This window comes from Oxyura jamaicensis, chromosome 8 (genome assembly GCF_011077185.1).
Source record: "Oxyura jamaicensis isolate SHBP4307 breed ruddy duck chromosome 8, BPBGC_Ojam_1.0, whole genome shotgun sequence".
Taxonomy (NCBI): domain Eukaryota; kingdom Metazoa; phylum Chordata; class Aves; order Anseriformes; family Anatidae; genus Oxyura; species Oxyura jamaicensis.
In genome coordinates, this window is record NC_048900.1 from 17,191,163 (window position 1) to 17,208,292 (window position 17,130).

The 17,130-nt window shown below is 40.5% G+C and overlaps 1 protein-coding gene across 4 annotated transcripts; it reads left to right on the plus strand.

Moving 5' to 3' along the window:
* Positions 1-115: 115 nt before the first annotated feature.
* On the plus strand, positions 116-15,227 carry MCOLN3 (mucolipin 3). 4 transcript variants are annotated; one of them, XM_035333633.1, is made up of 14 exons: positions 116-216; positions 1,162-1,391; positions 3,175-3,342; positions 4,598-4,751; positions 5,224-5,308; positions 5,388-5,484; positions 6,139-6,238; positions 8,228-8,340; positions 8,413-8,562; positions 10,443-10,544; positions 10,656-10,778; positions 11,380-11,586; positions 11,987-12,116; positions 13,983-15,227. In XM_035333633.1, exons 2-14 carry the CDS (start codon positions 1,164-1,166, stop codon positions 14,000-14,002), a joined length of 1,677 nt encoding a protein of 558 aa, XP_035189524.1. In that variant the 5' UTR covers positions 116-216; positions 1,162-1,163; the 3' UTR covers positions 14,003-15,227. The 4 variants fall into 4 exon arrangements, with proteins under 4 accessions (XP_035189524.1, XP_035189526.1, XP_035189523.1 ...); XM_035333632.1 differs by lacking the exon at positions 116-216 and adding an exon at positions 831-852; XM_035333635.1 differs by lacking the exons at positions 116-216; positions 11,380-11,586 and adding an exon at positions 830-852.
* Positions 15,228-17,130: the final 1,903 nt, after the last annotated feature.

Sequence of the window (17,130 nt, forward strand, 5' to 3'; positions counted from 1 at the left end):
TCGTGCGCGCGACGGGCTGCTGCTGGGTGGGCGATCGGGGAGCAGAGCATCATGGGGGCTGTAGTAGGCAGCCCCTCCGCACTCCCGGCACCGCGGACAGGGCGCTCCGGTGCCGGTCCCCGCTGTCCGTGCCGCCGAGGCGCGGCCGTACCGGGGCGCCCTGCCGCCCGCCGCCATTACCGCGCTGCAGCGCTGGGACCGGCTGCGTGCAGCAAGGTGACCGGAGCCCCCGGGCCGCATCCCTGGGCGGGGGGACGGAGGCGGGAGCGGGGGTAGCTGTGCTCGGGGCCGCTGCTGCCGATCTACGTGCCCCTCCGGGGTGCCGAGCCGCCGGGAGGCTCTCGGGGAGTGCCGGGGGGACGGGTGTGCCGTGACGGGGCGCGGGGACAGCTGTGCCGTGGGGATTTACCTGGTCCTGTTTTCTTTTTGAGTTACGTGGGAAACTTTTATTAAGCAATTATTATTATTATTATTATTATTATTATTTAAAAAAAGCCTAATCCGGCACATCTGTAAGTTTCTTCCTAACCTCGGCTGCCTGCTGTGTTCCTGTCAGCAGCCTTCCTCTCAGCTAAGCGGCCTGGCTGCCAATTGATATAACCGATAGCAGTTGTAAAATGCTTGGGAGGCAGCGACTTGTGTTTGTGAGGGGCTCTGCCCACCTCTGCCTTCCTGCACATCCAACCCGAGCCTCCCCTGCCCCCGACGGCGCCCACCGCCGCCCGAGGTCCGTTGGTGCCCGTGTCCGGCAGCGGCAGGCTTGGGGCCGGGGGAGGCGCGGGCTACCGGGCAGATCGGTCTCCAGGGAGTGCTGCTGGAGGCTTCGGTGCTCTGCTGAGCAGAAGGAGATGAGTCAGGGTGCCCCTGTTGGTGTTGGGCAGTGAGAGGGGAAGAGGTTTTCCGCAAGTGACTTTATAATTCCACAGGGGCAGAAATTCCATTACTAAATAAATATTCTGACCTCCTGGCTGTGAAGCTGCCAATATGGGCTCTGCCGGACACTGCAACGTTACGAGTCGGGTCCCCCGTTCAGTGTGACATGCAGGTACCTTCACAGAAGACAAATGCCTTGGAATCGGGGTTGTCAGTGCAGACTGGCCTGATGCCTCTCTATTCATGTTTGCACATTTTCCAACTGCTGTGCACTTTTTTTCATTTCAGAAATGGAAAATCCTGAAGTGGCTGTAAGCAGCTGCATTGCTTACGATGATGAAGGGCTCTGCAGCTACAAACAACACCCGTCAGCATCACAGGAGCTGCTGGTGGAAGACCAGCTCAGAAGGAAGTTAAAGTTCTTCTTCATGAACCCATGTGAAAAATTCTGGGCCCGGGGCAGGAAACCTTGGAAACTTGGCATTCAGCTACTCAAAATAGCAATGGTTACTATCCAGGTGAGCAAGTATGGAAGCAGGGACTCTTCTTAGTCCCTGAATGCAAAGTCCAGAATTCAAAAGAGGGGTGTAGATTAGAAATGCTATTCTTGGTCTGGTGTGGAGAGTAGGAGAGAATGGACTACAGAACTGTCTTACTTGCATATATGTAGCTTATGTCTCAGGATCTCATGAGGTGTAGTTTTCTCTTAAACTATTGACTGAAAAAGAGCTTTACTGAGAGTGGATATCAAAGGAACCATCTTCAAAGACTTTCTCCTTCTTCCCCTTTTCCACTTCCCTTCCTTTTCTGAAGGATGGCATCCTTACATGTCTATTACCCCGGTACCATTTTCACTCTGAGTGTGTGTGTGGCTGGGGGAAGGAACAGTGGCATGTGTTACTGCAGTGATAGGAACTGAAATTGATACTTGTTTTGTGTCCATAGCTTGTGCCTTGCATATGGTATACAAACTCTTATACCCAATAAAGCAAAAATTCTGCCCTACTCTTCCTCTCACCCAGCCTTACACCATGGATTTCCTGTAAAAAAATTATCTGCTGCCTGAGCTGCAAGGTTTGTCTCAGAGCAATGTGAGTAGAGTTAGGAAGTTTTCCATGTAACCTTCCTAATGCCTGGGGTGATCATCCTTCAGAGTTGCCCATGTGGTTTACACTCATGGTTGTGTTAGTGCTATGAAAATAAAAGTATGGAGATTTTTTTCCACAGTTGCCTGAAAGATGGGTAAAACGATAGGAATAGTAGTTCTCTTACTATACATCCAGAAATATGTTTGTATTCCCCACTTCATGCTTTAGTTTCAGATATATCCTCATCCTCTGATTATTATCTGTCCCATTTTGCAATTAGAAATAAAATTTGATGGTTCAAGAACCTAAATAAGACAGAAACTAATGGTAATTTACCCTAACCTTTTCAGAGAAAATCTGCCAATAGGTAATTAAATCTTACTGCTGTTGATTAGCCAATGTATTCGACTGTGCCTTGAATACTGAGCTTGCTCACAGACTATTTTAGTATCTCTGTAACTGAGTTATCCTTATCAAAAAGTATATATACAGTTTGCATCATGGCCATAAAGCTAATCTATAGACTGTTGACTCAGACTTATCACTGATGAGTTTCTTCACAATAGTCCCAACACTAGATATGAAACAATAGTCACTAAAGAGTTTTTTTTTTTTGTTTGTTTTTGTTTTTTTCGGAAATCTTTCCCAGCCGGGATGATAGCTAGCAGGGTTTTATGCTAACTTTTCATGAACTGTTGCAGTATAATTTTTTGACAGCTTTTGACAAGCACAGTTTTCATCAGTTACTGTTAAAGCACCTTTTACCCAAACCTGAGGGAGAGATGTTTGTTTTCTTTTGAGTTGTCAGTTTGCCTTTCCTGCCCTGGAGTCAGGACTTCCAAGTGGGATCTGGTTATGTCCTTTCCTGCCTTTCAGCTGAGGAACACTGTTATTCGTCAAGGCAAGTTATATTAATGTCAGGCTTAACTAAGAAATCACACGTAACAGTATAGGGGCAGCTTGAATTTGGGTTGGTATACTTTTCTTTGTGAAAACGTGAGTCCTTAGCCAAGATGCTGGTAACCATGTTAAAGGAACTCTTGAAAGCCATTGTTTCCTTAAAGTCAAACTTGACCAGCTGCAAAATGGAGTAGCCTGCATGTAAGTGCTGTGTTTACCAGCACGATGAGAGTAGCTGTTTGTAGGACAGGATTTATCTGCTAATCCAGAAGCCAAATTTGCCTTTGAACAGGAAATATAAATGTCTTTTCAGCTTGTGCTTTTTGGATTGAGCAATCAAATGGTGGTTGCCTTCAAAGAAGAGAACACCATTGCATTCAAACATCTCTTCCTGAAAGGATACATGGACAGAACAGATGACACCTATGCTGTTTACACACAGACAGATGTCTATGACCAGATATTCTTTGCAATTAACCAGGTAAGGGTTGTCACTGCAATGTATACAATATGCATGTTCTTTACCTGTGTGCCTTTTCTTCCTCCTCCTTCCCTCATGTCTGAGATTGCACGTGTGCACCTGTTACTTAACACACAAATATTGACTTGTTCAGGGTATTTTTGATAGAGGGGAAGGTTTTTGTCCCATCTATCAAATGCAAATTAAAATGTGACATACAAGTGGTAACGTGTTTTGAGTTAATGTTGTCCTGGAAACCTACTTTTCATGGAAAGATGAGGACCCAAACACTGCTTTTCCTCTGCTGTTTACAGGCAGATGAGGTAACAAATTTTAATTGTTGAATAGCAAAATTTTTTTATTGGGTGGCAGAGTCCCCTGCTAGATTTCCGTAAATACTTTGCCTTAAACCTGCCACTTCTTTCCTAATGGATTCAATAACTGTTTTTTGGAAAAAAAATAATATTGTAGACACACATTTTTTATTGTTTGGAGAAATATCTGCTTTCCATCTATCACTGAATATGAGGCAAACTTGAAAGACTGTTTGGTTTTAGTCTGGAAACCTGCAAAGCAGTTGGGATGGGATGATTTGCTTTTCTGCTTTCCCTGCCCTGTGGCCATGATTGCTGCATGGGGGACTGAAGCCTCCAGACTGGGATTAAACTAACAAGGAGTTAAATGAAACGGGATTAATGGAAGACTAGGAAAAACCTGAAGAAACTTTGATCTCACTGCTCTTCCGATATCAGGAATCTTTAAGAAATCAAGTGGTGCTATATTAGTTGTTAAATTAGTTGAATATTGTTAACACCGTGAGTAAGCCATTTCTGGAATGAACTGGTGGAGAAATCCATTGATTTGTCAAGAAGAGAAATAGACTATCTCTCATTGCACAAGCACTGTACTTGTGACATCCTTAGACTAATCAGTATACTAATTCTGCATTCAATGCACTCCTTGGGTTTGAGCCTGAGTGTTTTGCAAACAGCGAATTAAACTTTCTAATAAGGACTGTAAGGAGAAAACAATACTAAGCAGAAAGGCATTTAGACCCAAATCCTACACTTCTTGCTTTTGTCAAATTCCTTGAAGTATTTGAGGACTCAGCTGTAGCGTGGTGTACATTGTCAAGTTCTTTAGGTGACCTTTTAAAAACAAAGATGGGTTATGGCACAGATCCAAAACCTGTGTTTTTTGTTGTTGTTTGTTTGTTTAGGAGACCAATAGTTTTGGTGCAATCTGACTTGTTTTGTCTGTTTGTTCTGAACTTTAGTACTTACAGCTGCCCAATATTTCTGTTGGAAACCACGCTTATGAGAAGAGGGGAGCAGAAGAGACAGCCCTGGCTGTATGTCAGCAGTTCTACAAGCGAGGAACCATCTGTCCTGGAAATGACACCTTTGATATAGACCCAGAGATTGTGACTGGTAATGGATCTCATCTATTGTATCATTTCTTTGGGAGGAGGGACCCTACATTTATGGTAAATTCTTAATGAACATCCAGTACTATATTTTGTATTTAAATGCTGTGTACTGAACTTAGTACCAGCCAAAACCCACAAGAAAAGTACTGTGTAACTAATCTCACTTCCAGAAAAACTGTCTTTTATAACTACTGCCACAAAAAAGGGATGCTGTTAGCATGATAACTCTCTAATACAAGTATTTGAGGCTAATTTCAGGAGCCTTCCCAGTGAATTCATGATGAATGTCTTGGCTAGCATTCAGCAAGCCAACGTATTTGCAACCTAGCCTCCAAAACAACTCCTCACTTAAGCATGCTATCTTGGCTACTGTAGCCAACTGCTCTTTACAGCCTTCCGAGTGGGAAAGGCAGATTACAGCTAAAGAGCATGATAACCCATGAGATGTTTTTGTGAGTACTTATCCATTGCAGACTGCTTGTACATTGAGCCGATTACACCTTTAGACAACAGAACAGTGGGAAAGCACAATTTGAATTTCACTCTGGATTTCCACAGGTGAGGAGGAGTAAGTACTTCTCACATCGGTGTATTTGTGTGTTTTCCCTGCAAAAACTAATGTGAGACTCTATTCCAGGCTAGTGGCAGTGCAGCTCATGTTCAATCTGAAGGCAATCAACCTCCAGACTGTTCGTCACCACGAGCTCCCCGACTGTTATGATTTCACTCTGACGGTACGTGGGAGCCTGCCATGCGTCTTTCAGTTTGAAATGAGAACCCATTCTTACTGATTTACTATACACAGTCAGCACAGATGTTTTCTGAGGTGTGTTGGGCACTGTTCAGTGGTCCCCAACGGTGTTTGGATTACTCTGCCTTGAGTTGGTACCCTGTAAACCACCATCAGGTGTGAATATAGAAGGTTAAGTTCTGAGTGCTCCTGAAACAGTCCTCACACACTTGTTCAGTTTACTGCTTTTTGTACTCTATCCAAAGTATGGAAGTATGGGGAAAGCACAAATCTCTTCTCTTTAGAGAGGTGCTTCTAGGAATGTGTTTTGTGTTTGTTTTTTTTGGTTTGTTTTTTTCCCTATCTTGCTATCTTGGAGATAGGGGGCTGTAGTTTAAACGAATTTCACCTATCTTTCAGTATCTAGTTGATCAAGCAGTTTTGTGGCAGATAACTTGCTTCTCTAGATGTCTTTCATTTTGACTGTGTTTATTTGAATAAACAAAAATTACTTTAAACTTAAACAAGTTTCATAACTTCTGCCCTAGCAGAATTATTCTGAATCATTATGCAATCTTAGCAATACAATATACTGTATATGTTATGGTTTAACTTTAACAAGACATGCACTTTTCATATTTTTTTTTTGTTAATACAGATACTGTTCGATAATAAAGCACATAGTGGAAGAATTAAAATAAGTCTAGACAACGACATAGAGATCAGGGAATGTAAAGACTGGCATGTTTCTGGATCAAGTAAGTGACATAAATGTGATCTAATTTTTGTGCTAAACGTTCATCACACTAACATAATGTTTGTTAACCTTTTTCTTTACTTAAAGATGATGCACTATTGACATACATTATCTAGAGGTTACACTCTAAATTCATTTTTTTTTCCTAAAGAACTGTTGTTCTTAAACTCTTGAATTGAAATCTTGGAACCTAGCCACATCATTACTTTTAACAGCTCTCAAACCTTGTACCACTGATGCTCTTAAACTACACTTTTTCCATCCTTCTTGTTTTGGCTACTGAGCTTAAGACGCTCACTGGTTAAGGCAGGGCTTTGCAGCATTGCTGTAGCACTGGGCAACAGAAGGACATGTGATAGTGGTGGAAAGTTGAAACTGATTCACTCTTATTTCAGGACTTAACACCAGGCAGATAAGGAAGCATTGTTGCTAAGGGCTGCTAGAGTGCAAGGGCTAGAAACACTTCTGATTGCTGTTTAAATGATCTTTGGTGTGTATTTGAGTGTAACTGAGATGTGCGATGTGGTTAAATACCTATTTTAGATAGGTACTGACAGAAACACCCTTTGTTGTCACCTAGTGTCTCTAGTCCAAATTTTGCCTGAGATCTTTTAAGATTAGAGGATGTAATCTCTCTGAATGCCAGAAGCTTTCCAGGACTCCAAATTCCAGTTGGTTTTCAATTATTTTCAATATGATGAAAGAGTTCTGTTTTTATTTTTGGCTGTTTTCTCTTATGCTGTGCCTACATTATGAAATACCCTTGTGAACAGCTAATAATAAGAAATGAGTGTTTTATGTGTTTGTTTGCCTTTTAAGATCCAGACTGGAATTATTTTTGCAAATTTATTGAAATGCATCACAGAGGACAAGACATACCGCTTAAGCAAACACATACTCTGCTGAAGTCTTTATCAACTGGCTTTGCTAGATGCCGTGTCATACATGCACACCAGATGGCATACTACCTCAAACAGATTGCCTGTACAGCAGTAGAAGGTTTGGATACTAGGCTTCTGTAATAATCCATATTTCACATTTACGTAGATTGCCTATGTTACAGTTTTCAAAACCATCTCTGGAAGTACCCTGTATTAATTTTTGATAGTCAAGGAAAAATAGGCAATGATGGCAAACAAGCTGCTGCTGTTCTGGACTAGACTGTAAAACCAACTTAAATGGCATCAGTACCTGTGTTAGTGGCTTTTGTATAAGCAAGAAGTAGGTGGGCTTTTTCTGGGCAGTTCTGCAGGTATCTTTGTGAAGCCAACTAGAACTTCATCATCCCAGTTTGGAGACTTGCTGCCTATTCTCAAAGCGTTAGCATTAATTTGCTGCCTTTTTTTTTTTTTTTTTTTCCTCAAAGAGTAATACTTTTAGCATTAAAAATCTAATCCTTATACTAACTTGATCTATTTTCTTCTGTATGATAAGGATAAAAAGGAAAAAGATGCCTAATGGTAGTTCTGGTGCAAAATTTGACCTTAATTCATAAAGATTTCTAGTAATAAAAAAGAGATGGAGATCTCACGTCCAGCTCAATGTTGGTCTTAGTTATCTGAGCAACAGTGCAAATTATCTGCATGGCTCTAGGACAGAAAACCCATCCAACAGTCACATGCTGTTCTGGAAGAGAAGTTAAATATTTTGTAAAATTCCTAAGATATTTTTTTAGTCAAAAGTTGTGGCTCCAGTGCTTGTAAAATGGAAGACCCCGCCCCCAGTTTTGCAGCATTGTAAGATGCATTCACACTCTGATATGATGTTTTTGATGTGGCATGAACTTTCTTAAATTAACTGAAGTGCTAGCAGCAGTGTAGATAATACTTGTGTCTCTCTTGAAAATGCTAGGCAAGCTTTTGTGGGGAAAATGCTAAGATTTTTCGTGATTCAGTTATATAAATGTTGTAAACATCAAAACTTGATCCTTACTTCAATATTCAAGATGAAATGCATATGATTATAAACACATGTATTTTTGTTCCTGCAGTACAAAAGAATACTCATTACATGATGATCTTCGATGCTTTTGTCATCTTGACTTGTCTCGCCTCATTGATCCTTTGCACACGATCAGTGGTTAAAGGAATTCAACTCCAAAGGGTGGGTATAACTCTTCCTTTGGAAAATATTCATGTCTTGTGTACATCTAATTATCTTTTTCTGCTCCCCTAGGAATTTGTAAGCTTTTTCCTATATTATTATAAGAAAGAAGTATCTTTCAGTGCTCAGATGGAATTTGTCAATGGGTGGTACATCCTGATTATAGTTAGTGATGTCCTAACTATTGTTGGATCAACTCTCAAGATGGAGATACAAGCCAAGGTAAGATACTTGTACTGTTAGGTGGAAGTAATGCTCGTTATTTCTATCCTAAGTAGGTTTAAATCTCTGAGGACTCTAGGCTGGCTATCAGTTCTGACTGGTATGGAATTTTAAAACTTTGTCTTCTCTTCTACGTTTATAACTGAGGTGTGTTGTTTCCAAATATCACTAGATATTATTATTCTATTTCTCTTTGCTCCTTTTGGATGTCTCCAAGGAATCAAGTTAATTAAGACTGTTGACTTCCTCTCTTCACCATTTAGGACCAGTTATACTTGTTTATTTATTTTGTTGTTGTTGTTTGTTTTGTTTTTATTGTTTTAGGTTTAGCATTTAACTTTCTGTTCCCCATTTAACCAGTGCTTAACTGGAGTAGGGACTCTCCTTAAGCATCACATTGCTGCTTTCCCATCTTCTGCTTTCCAGCATGTACATAACAGTCACAGCCTGGTTTTAAGCCTTCAATTTCTAAAATAAACTTGCTGTAGGAAAATATATATATATATTTGATATATTTTTTTTAACATTGGGGAACAAAAATTGCAATATGCTGTCCTGAAACACTCTTAATATTCAGATAATGTTGTTCACTGAATCAGTAGCAGACTTTGAAGCGTAACATTGCAACACAACAGACTTTGGACAGTAGTGATAAAAGGACAGTGCTGAAATCCATCTGGTGACAGCTCGACTGTCATAAACACCCTGCACAAATTGCTGTATCTTACCTTTGGAGATGTAAACTTAGTTTTTAGAAGTAGAAAAAAGCTAAGAGGAAGTTAGTTATGATAAAAGAGAGGTCTATCCTGCTTGGGGAGAAGCTAAGACAGGAACAAGACTGAAATAAGATCATGTGTTTAGCATTCCTGTATCTCATGAGTATAAATAGGCATATTTATATATATCTTCTCTAAGGCAGTATTTTACTTAAACTCGTATCTACAGATACATTTCGCTTCCTTTTACAAGCCTTGTGGGTCACAATAACAAGATCTTTTTCGATGTTATTGTGTGAAAGTTAATGTCTGAATAAGTAACAAGTTTACATTAAAGTAGTCCATATTTGCTTTTTATCAAGCTGTAAATGAGTTATACAAATACGCAAGATTAGCCAGCTGTTAGAGGAATAAAAACAGAAAATACTGGAAGCTTCTTATTCAAGTAGGCTGTCCAGATGTGAGCATTCCAGAGAAGAGCTGCAGTTCAGGGAACAGAGTATCAGCTCACTTGGATGAAAATGAGCCAGTATGTATAGGTGGAAAGAAAAACAGCCAAGTGCCAATAAAATATAAATGAAGCTCTGGTTAGAATTAATGTGAAGCTAATTATTCTTCTCACTGTAGCTTTCTACACCTTGCAGGTCCTTGCTATATATCAAGATCCTCCTTATTATTTATCTAAACTCTGCTGACAAATCATGATATCTTTTTAAAAAACGCTTTGCCAGCATGCTGGAAGAAATGTTTTTGCTCTGCAGTTCTAAAATCAGGTCTACGCTGTATGTTGGGATGTGGCTGAGAGATTCCCAAGCTGGTGCAGGGAATCTGCCAATGCAGTTGGCATTGGAGAGCTGGGCATTGGTGAGGGGGTCTCTGCATCTGCAGTCCAGCTGTGCGGCTGGCATTGCAAAAGAAACTTAGCTCATTGTCAGAATTTGTTTTGTAAACCGTCATATATAAAGGCATGTGAAATGAGTAATGCTTGAAAGTTCCCTTGATCTTTGGTGGCACTTCTGCTCTCTGCTGTATATTGCCCCAAACGAACTTCTAATGGGAGAGATTTCCAAGGAAAACAATGTTCCTTATCAGATCTTTGTAGTAATGAGAGTCACAATTTAGAGCCTGTCAGTTGTTATATTTGATTTTTTTTTTCTCCTTTAGAGTCTGACAAGTTACGATGTCTGTAGCATACTCCTAGGAACATCCACTATGCTCGTGTGGCTTGGAGTCATTCGCTACCTAGGTTTCTTTCAGAAGTATAATGTAAGGATCTCCTGAGATCTTCGTGCTGTTGGTATTTATTCTGTTTGTTGCTATAAGACAACTGGGAGAAATACCTGGTTGAATTCTTACTGTTTGAATTGCTTTCTGCAGCTTCTCATTCTAACACTGCGAGCAGCATTACCCAACGTAATGAGGTTCTGCTGTTGTGCTGCTATGATCTATCTGGGCTATTGTTTCTGTGGATGGATTGTACTGGGACCATACCACGTGAAGGTAACATATTCAATGAGAAAAGACAACTTGAGTGATAGAATAGATTCCAAATAAATGAGAGTATACTACTGTTGTCTTCTAAGTTTCCATGTCGAGGCTTCCCTTAATATAAGAATAGCGCATCTTCAACATGATGCTTCTCTGCTTGAGGAGCCTGACTGTCATGACACAGTCAGACTTTCCTCTGGTTGTGAAAGCTCTGAGTCAGGAGTGGAAGCTACTGTGACTCCCAGTCACATGCTGGGAGTCCTGCCTGGTGTTCTGAGAAACAATTTTCATCTTGCAGAACTCTGGTGTCAGACTAAAGCTTTGGAGATGTTATCCTTATCCCTTTTAAAAGTGAAATTGCCTTATCAACTCTAGAAAGAACTCTAGAAAGTGTTCACAGGAGAATGAACTGAGTCTGCATGGGTATAGGAGATGACAAACTTTGCTCATTCCTGAGATGTTTTACTGTTAGCACTGCATGTTGTCATACTGTGGGCATACAAAGAGATCAGAGGAGCCAGTCAACAGTTAGATACCTCCTTCATGTTATGTACAGGCTTTGGCCCCAAATAAAGTGGCAATGGATGTCCTTGTTTTTTTCCCTTCTCTCTAGTTCCGTTCCCTGAACACGGTTTCTGAATGCCTTTTTTCATTGATAAATGGAGATGACATGTTTGCCACCTTTGCAAAAATGCAGCAGAAAAGCTACTTGGTTTGGTTATTTAGTAGGATCTACCTCTATTCCTTCATCAGTCTGTTCATCTACATGGTTCTAAGTCTTTTCATTGCGCTCATTACAGATACATATGAAACCATCAAGGTAAGCACGAACTCCTATTCTTTGTTTGGAATAAAAAGGCAAGACTGGTGTTATGCAGGCTCTCATTTCCCTTGATATTGTGACTTGCAGTGCACGCCAATTTTTAGAATGAATATAATAACTAATTTTGAGGGCATAAGGGGATTACAAGAGACTTATTTTTCTGTACTCTGGTTTTCTTACGAGCCTTTCTGATTTCCTGTCCCAATGGAAGCTAAGTATCAACTAAAAAGCAGTAATTTCATATTCTATTCTCTGATTTCAGGCCTGAGCAGTATCTGAATATCTGACCACTGTCTGGGGAAGCTGTTGCATGTTTCATTGTATGTTTTTATTGTTTTGCTTTAGGCTATTGTATGTTTTAGCCGTGTTAAAGTATTAACTAAATATCAATTTTTAGCACTACCAACAAGATGGCTTTCCAGAGACAGAACTTCAGCATTTTATATCGCAGTGCAAAGACTTACCAAACTCTGGCAGGTACAGGTTAGAAGAGGAGGGTTCTGTGTCTCTATTTTGTTGTTGCAATGGTAAGTACCTAACTTAAAATTATATATTAATGTATGTGCAAAAGCAACACACCACAAAAGATCCCTGATATAATGTTCATGAAGTGTACTTAATTTCTGGGGGGGGTGAGAGGAAAAAACAAGCACAAAAATCAGAAACTATTTTTTATGCTGTATGGAACATTTGAATGAAATGTCTGCATCCACCAAACTTCCTCAGGAGAGGTGAGGAAAATTTTAAATTAAGAATGTCTTAACATATGAAAAATAGTATTAAAAAAGTTAGATAATACAGGGTTCCCAAGTTACTGTATGTATGTATCATGCGCAAGCATTAACTCTTCCTGTACCCATTGCAATAGTTGGGACTAACTGAAGTCATGCTCTATTGTCTTACCCTCTTTTTAATGATACCTTATGCAGCAAGGTGTCTTAATTTAAATGTTAGCAGTTCTGAAACTTTTTGAAAAAATCAGCTTGCAAAGGTTTTAAGATAGCATGCACTTCAAGTACTATCACAGCACTAGGAAAAGGATTGCCTAACTTCTATGGAGAGCATAATGCTTCAGTTAAAGTTTTGTTTCTTTAAGAGTACAGACTGCAGGATATGTGGTTTATGTTTAACCTGGCTGGCAGCAGCTCTACGTCTTGCTTGCTGAAGGGTCCCTTGGTGCAGGAGCCTTAAATACTTGCAGCTCGCTAAAAAGATCAAAGAAATTTGCAGCTCCTTGATACGGGCTTTTCTGGTGCGATATATTGTTAATTGTCACTTATGAAGGAGAGGAGATGGGAGCATATTTTGGAGCCAGGACAGAACAGAACCTGCAGTGAGGCTGTCTAGAGCTGAGAGCCCTTGTTCTGACCGATTGCCTGACTTGAGATGAAAGTGTGGGATGGAGCAGAGCAGGCCATCTTGCTCCTGGGTAAAGGGCGCTGGTGTTAATGTTTCCTTTTCTGCACACATCTCTCAGTTTAATCAGGCAAGAAATCCAATATGAAGCAGGACAGGGTCGGGACATGGTACTTTTTCCAATGACTTGGAGGACTCCAAAAGAGCATTTGAAAATGAAAACCTGGTTGCTCTCGAGCAACTTGGTCTTCAGGAGTATTGGACAGTCCGCAGAGCCCTGGATGTGAACAGAGTTGTGGCTGTTGAAGAGCCTGGTTTTGCAGCCCTGTTTCCTAAACTGATTCATAATTATTTATCATGGTGGCAAATGTTGTGATGCACATGTGCTCCTCATGCCATGCATGTTAGTGTTCCAAACTATTTTGTATCTGGAAGTGTTGTGGTTTAACCCTGCTGGCAGCTCAGCACCTCCCAACCACTTGTTCACTCTCCCCAGCTGGTATAGGGGAGAGAATCAGAAAGGTAAAAGTGCGAGAACTAGTGGGTAAGATAAGGGCAGTTTACTAGACAAAGCAAAAGCTTTGCACACAAGCCAAGCAAACCCAGGAATTCCTTCACTACTGCCCATCGGCAGGCAGGTGTCAGCTACTCCCAGGAAAGCAGGGTTCATCAAGTGTAATGGTATCTTGGGAAGACAAATGCCATTGCTCCAAATGGACATTGCTCCTTTAGCTCAGTACTGTGGCCTTCTGGTTTTACTATGAAGCAAATGGTCCATAGGAATAAACAAGTATCTCAGGTGGTAAAAGTTCTATAGCTTCTGTTCCTTAGTCACGTTGTCCTACACAACACACGAGGCTCCTCTTAATTCTTCCACATGTTCAAAATGTTTTTGTTGTGGTTCATGGTAGTTTCTTATCCGTATACATCAAATAACTGATTAGGTAGTTCAGATGCAGTTTTAAGGCTCCTTGTACAATGAAACTATTGTTTTGATGCCTGCACCTGACAACATTTTATTCCCATCTCTTGTATAGGTCCTAGTGAACGCATTTGATGGTTTGTGGGAGTGTATCTTGGAGGCTTTGAAGCAGCACATGTTGCAAAAATTGGATAATGGAGTCAGCAGAAAATGTTACACCTTAAATCTGAATGCTTTTCTCCAAAACAGCATAAGCCTGTGGCAGAAGCTTGTGGCAAACTTATAGCCTTTCTGATTAGGCACTCTCACTTCTAGTTCAGGTTTGTTTGTTTTTTAGCTTTGTTTTACTTGTCTCCTCAGTTAAATTTTGCTGGACTGCAAAGGGCATTAACAGGCTGTCTGTGTTCAGAGAGGTGGCTAGATGGTACAAGGGACTAGGAAGGCAGGAACTTTCAACACAAGAAATGGTGCCAGACAACTGCGACTTTGAACACCGAGCTGGCCCTCAGTACTGCAGGCATTCTCTTTCGCTCACTGAATGAACTAAGGCAGACTCTAGTGCTCTCAGTATTTTTGTTTATCTGCAGTCATAGTAAAAATAAACTAAACCTATGAAATTTGGTAGAACTTGTTTCTGGAGGTGTTACAGTGAATTGGTGCACAAGCCATTCAAATACAGCTCTGAGCATAAACGAAATACTTGTATAAAGAGAAGCGCCATGCAATGTAAGTGGCAGCCTCTTCTCAGGGAGGGCACAGCCGAAGTCAGAGGGCAAGGGGAGAGCTGAGATGTAGACCTTCTACATCCAGCTCCAGTAAGGGTCAATTTCAGTCTTCAGCTTAGCAGTCTGATCACCTTATGTTTTTAAAGGAAAAGTCAGACAGAAGCACTTTCAAAATATCTATTTTCTTAAGATGAGAACTTCCCTTGGTACACTGGTTTGTAAACCTGGAGTATAAACTAAGGTAAAAACACAGACGCAGAGAGTCACCTCACCACACTATAGAAACTGATGTTTCCTATCAACCTAATAACCTGGTACTGTCTGTGGCTGTCTGAAGCATTAGATCTTACAGAATTTCAATTCTGGCAGCTTGGATGATATACTTTGCTCATTGTGATACCATTTAATGGATGCCTTATTTTCTATAGTCTGTTCACTCTGGGAGCAGAGGAGAAAAACAAAGGGAAACATATTTTAGATAACTTGCATTTGTAGGCAACAATTTAGTAGGTGTGTGTGCAAATAAGTAATGAAATTCTGTATGCTGTGCACCAATATGGAGGACACTAAACATATTTTGTCTCAATGTTTACATACTGTAAATGTGCTACAATAAACACTTGTGGTTGCAGTAAGTATTGGGTGTGTTACTATTCATTTAAAGAGTAAAAATATAATATTTTGCCAGATTAGCATAGGAACTTTTTTTGCTTCTTTTTTGGTTTTTAATAATAATATGTAACTTCTGGCATGCAGCAATATATAGTGTCTGCAAAATTGTATTTCCTACAGTCAGGCTAGTTCTTGTGGATCATGATGAGCAGCTGGTCTCAGTTTGATCCTGATAACAACTTTGCACGTTTGTCATAAAAAAAAAAAAAGCAACTGTTAAACCTTATACTAAGAATGCTTTTGTGTATTACATGAAGTTCAAATTCAGCAAAGGCAAACCAAATGCCATGTGGAGGCAGAACAGATTATTCAAGGTATCTAAAAGATTCTTGTACTGAGATACTTGTCCTCTAACAGCCACCTAAGATCGCAGACTTTTGAAGCCGTTTAAGGAAGTTAAAGGCATCCTTGCCTTGAAAAGCAAATATTAAGCAATGTGTGTTCTGGTGACACATTAAACTCCTTATGGATCTTTGAAAACACACAACATAATAATGTGCACATCGCTATTGTGTAAAGCAGTTTATGTAAGGAATTCTGCATTTTAAAACCACTGAAATGCAGAAGGCTGGCATCTTAGCAAGGCTTTTTCATACCAAATTAAGAGAAAGCTAAATTTTAATAGAAAATCCAAGGCTTGCATTGAGAACAACACTCATTCGAGGTTTGTACCCAAAACAAAGCTGTCTCAGTATTTATTTTTTTTTCCTCCCTGAATTAACTTGCTCAAAATGCAGATGCCTTTTGTAAACAGATATGGAACACTTTGTTTTCCAATACATTTATAAGGGAAGTAGTAGTCTAATTTCATTTTGAAGCAAGGCAGAGTGTATGCCTCATCTCTGTTAACTTACAAAATCGGTAACAGATTTCAGCAGAATTTGACAGCTTTGAAGTATCAAATTCTTGCTAAGTTTCATAGAAGTAGGGAGAAATCACGTTAATAGAAGCCTGCAGCATGAGAATAAGGCATAGAAAACTATAGTGGATGACACAAAAGCAGGACAAGATACTGTATACAGATTCATTTAATTTCTAGGAGGATACATCTTCTACTCAAGAGTAGTTTCTGTTGCCTAAGGAGTAAACCTCATGGTGAAGTTTGTTCCACAGCAAGAGTCCAGTTAGAGCCTTTAAGTACAGCCCTGTACTTGTGTTGCAGCTAAATGGCAATAAATTGAGACACAGAGCACTGCTGGAACACCAGGCTGTGTTAGTGCTGCTTCTAATCAAGCACTGCTGATAGCTGTGTGGTTTGGGGGAGGCAAGACACAATGCAACTTGCATTTAGACAATGATGGGAAAGGCCACAGTGTGAAGCCAGAAAGGAAGGGTTATCTGAAATTAGGAGATGGCTATGTGAAGCAGTGGATAGGCTGGGGTGGGAGGAAAAGGAGGGACAAACTGCTCAGAAGGTTAGCAGAGCAACGCTTATATATTTCCAGCCATGGGTGCAGGCTAGAATATGAGGGAAAGATCAGTACTTTGAAAAGTTACTGGCTGACACCTGCTCAAATTGTCCAGTTGTGGCTAAAAACAAATGCTCTTTGTATTACATATCTATTTATTTATTAAGAGAAAGAGATGCTCATTTATTTTTCTCTGTGTTGCTATCAATCCAAGTGCTTGCTGCCCAGATTTGTGACCTGCTCAGTTCTTGGTGTTCAGGACCCTCCTCTGCTGAGCACTTGGCTCACCTGAGAAGCAGCCAGGTGGTTCTGTGCTTTCTGGTCTGCTGGCTGCAACCGAGACACAGAGCAGTTCTGCCAGGAGCCCTACAGCTGCTGCTGCTGCACGTGATGGGGCTTTTTACTCTTATTTCTTGTCAATATATGATGTGCTGACTATAGCCTCATAGAGACTACG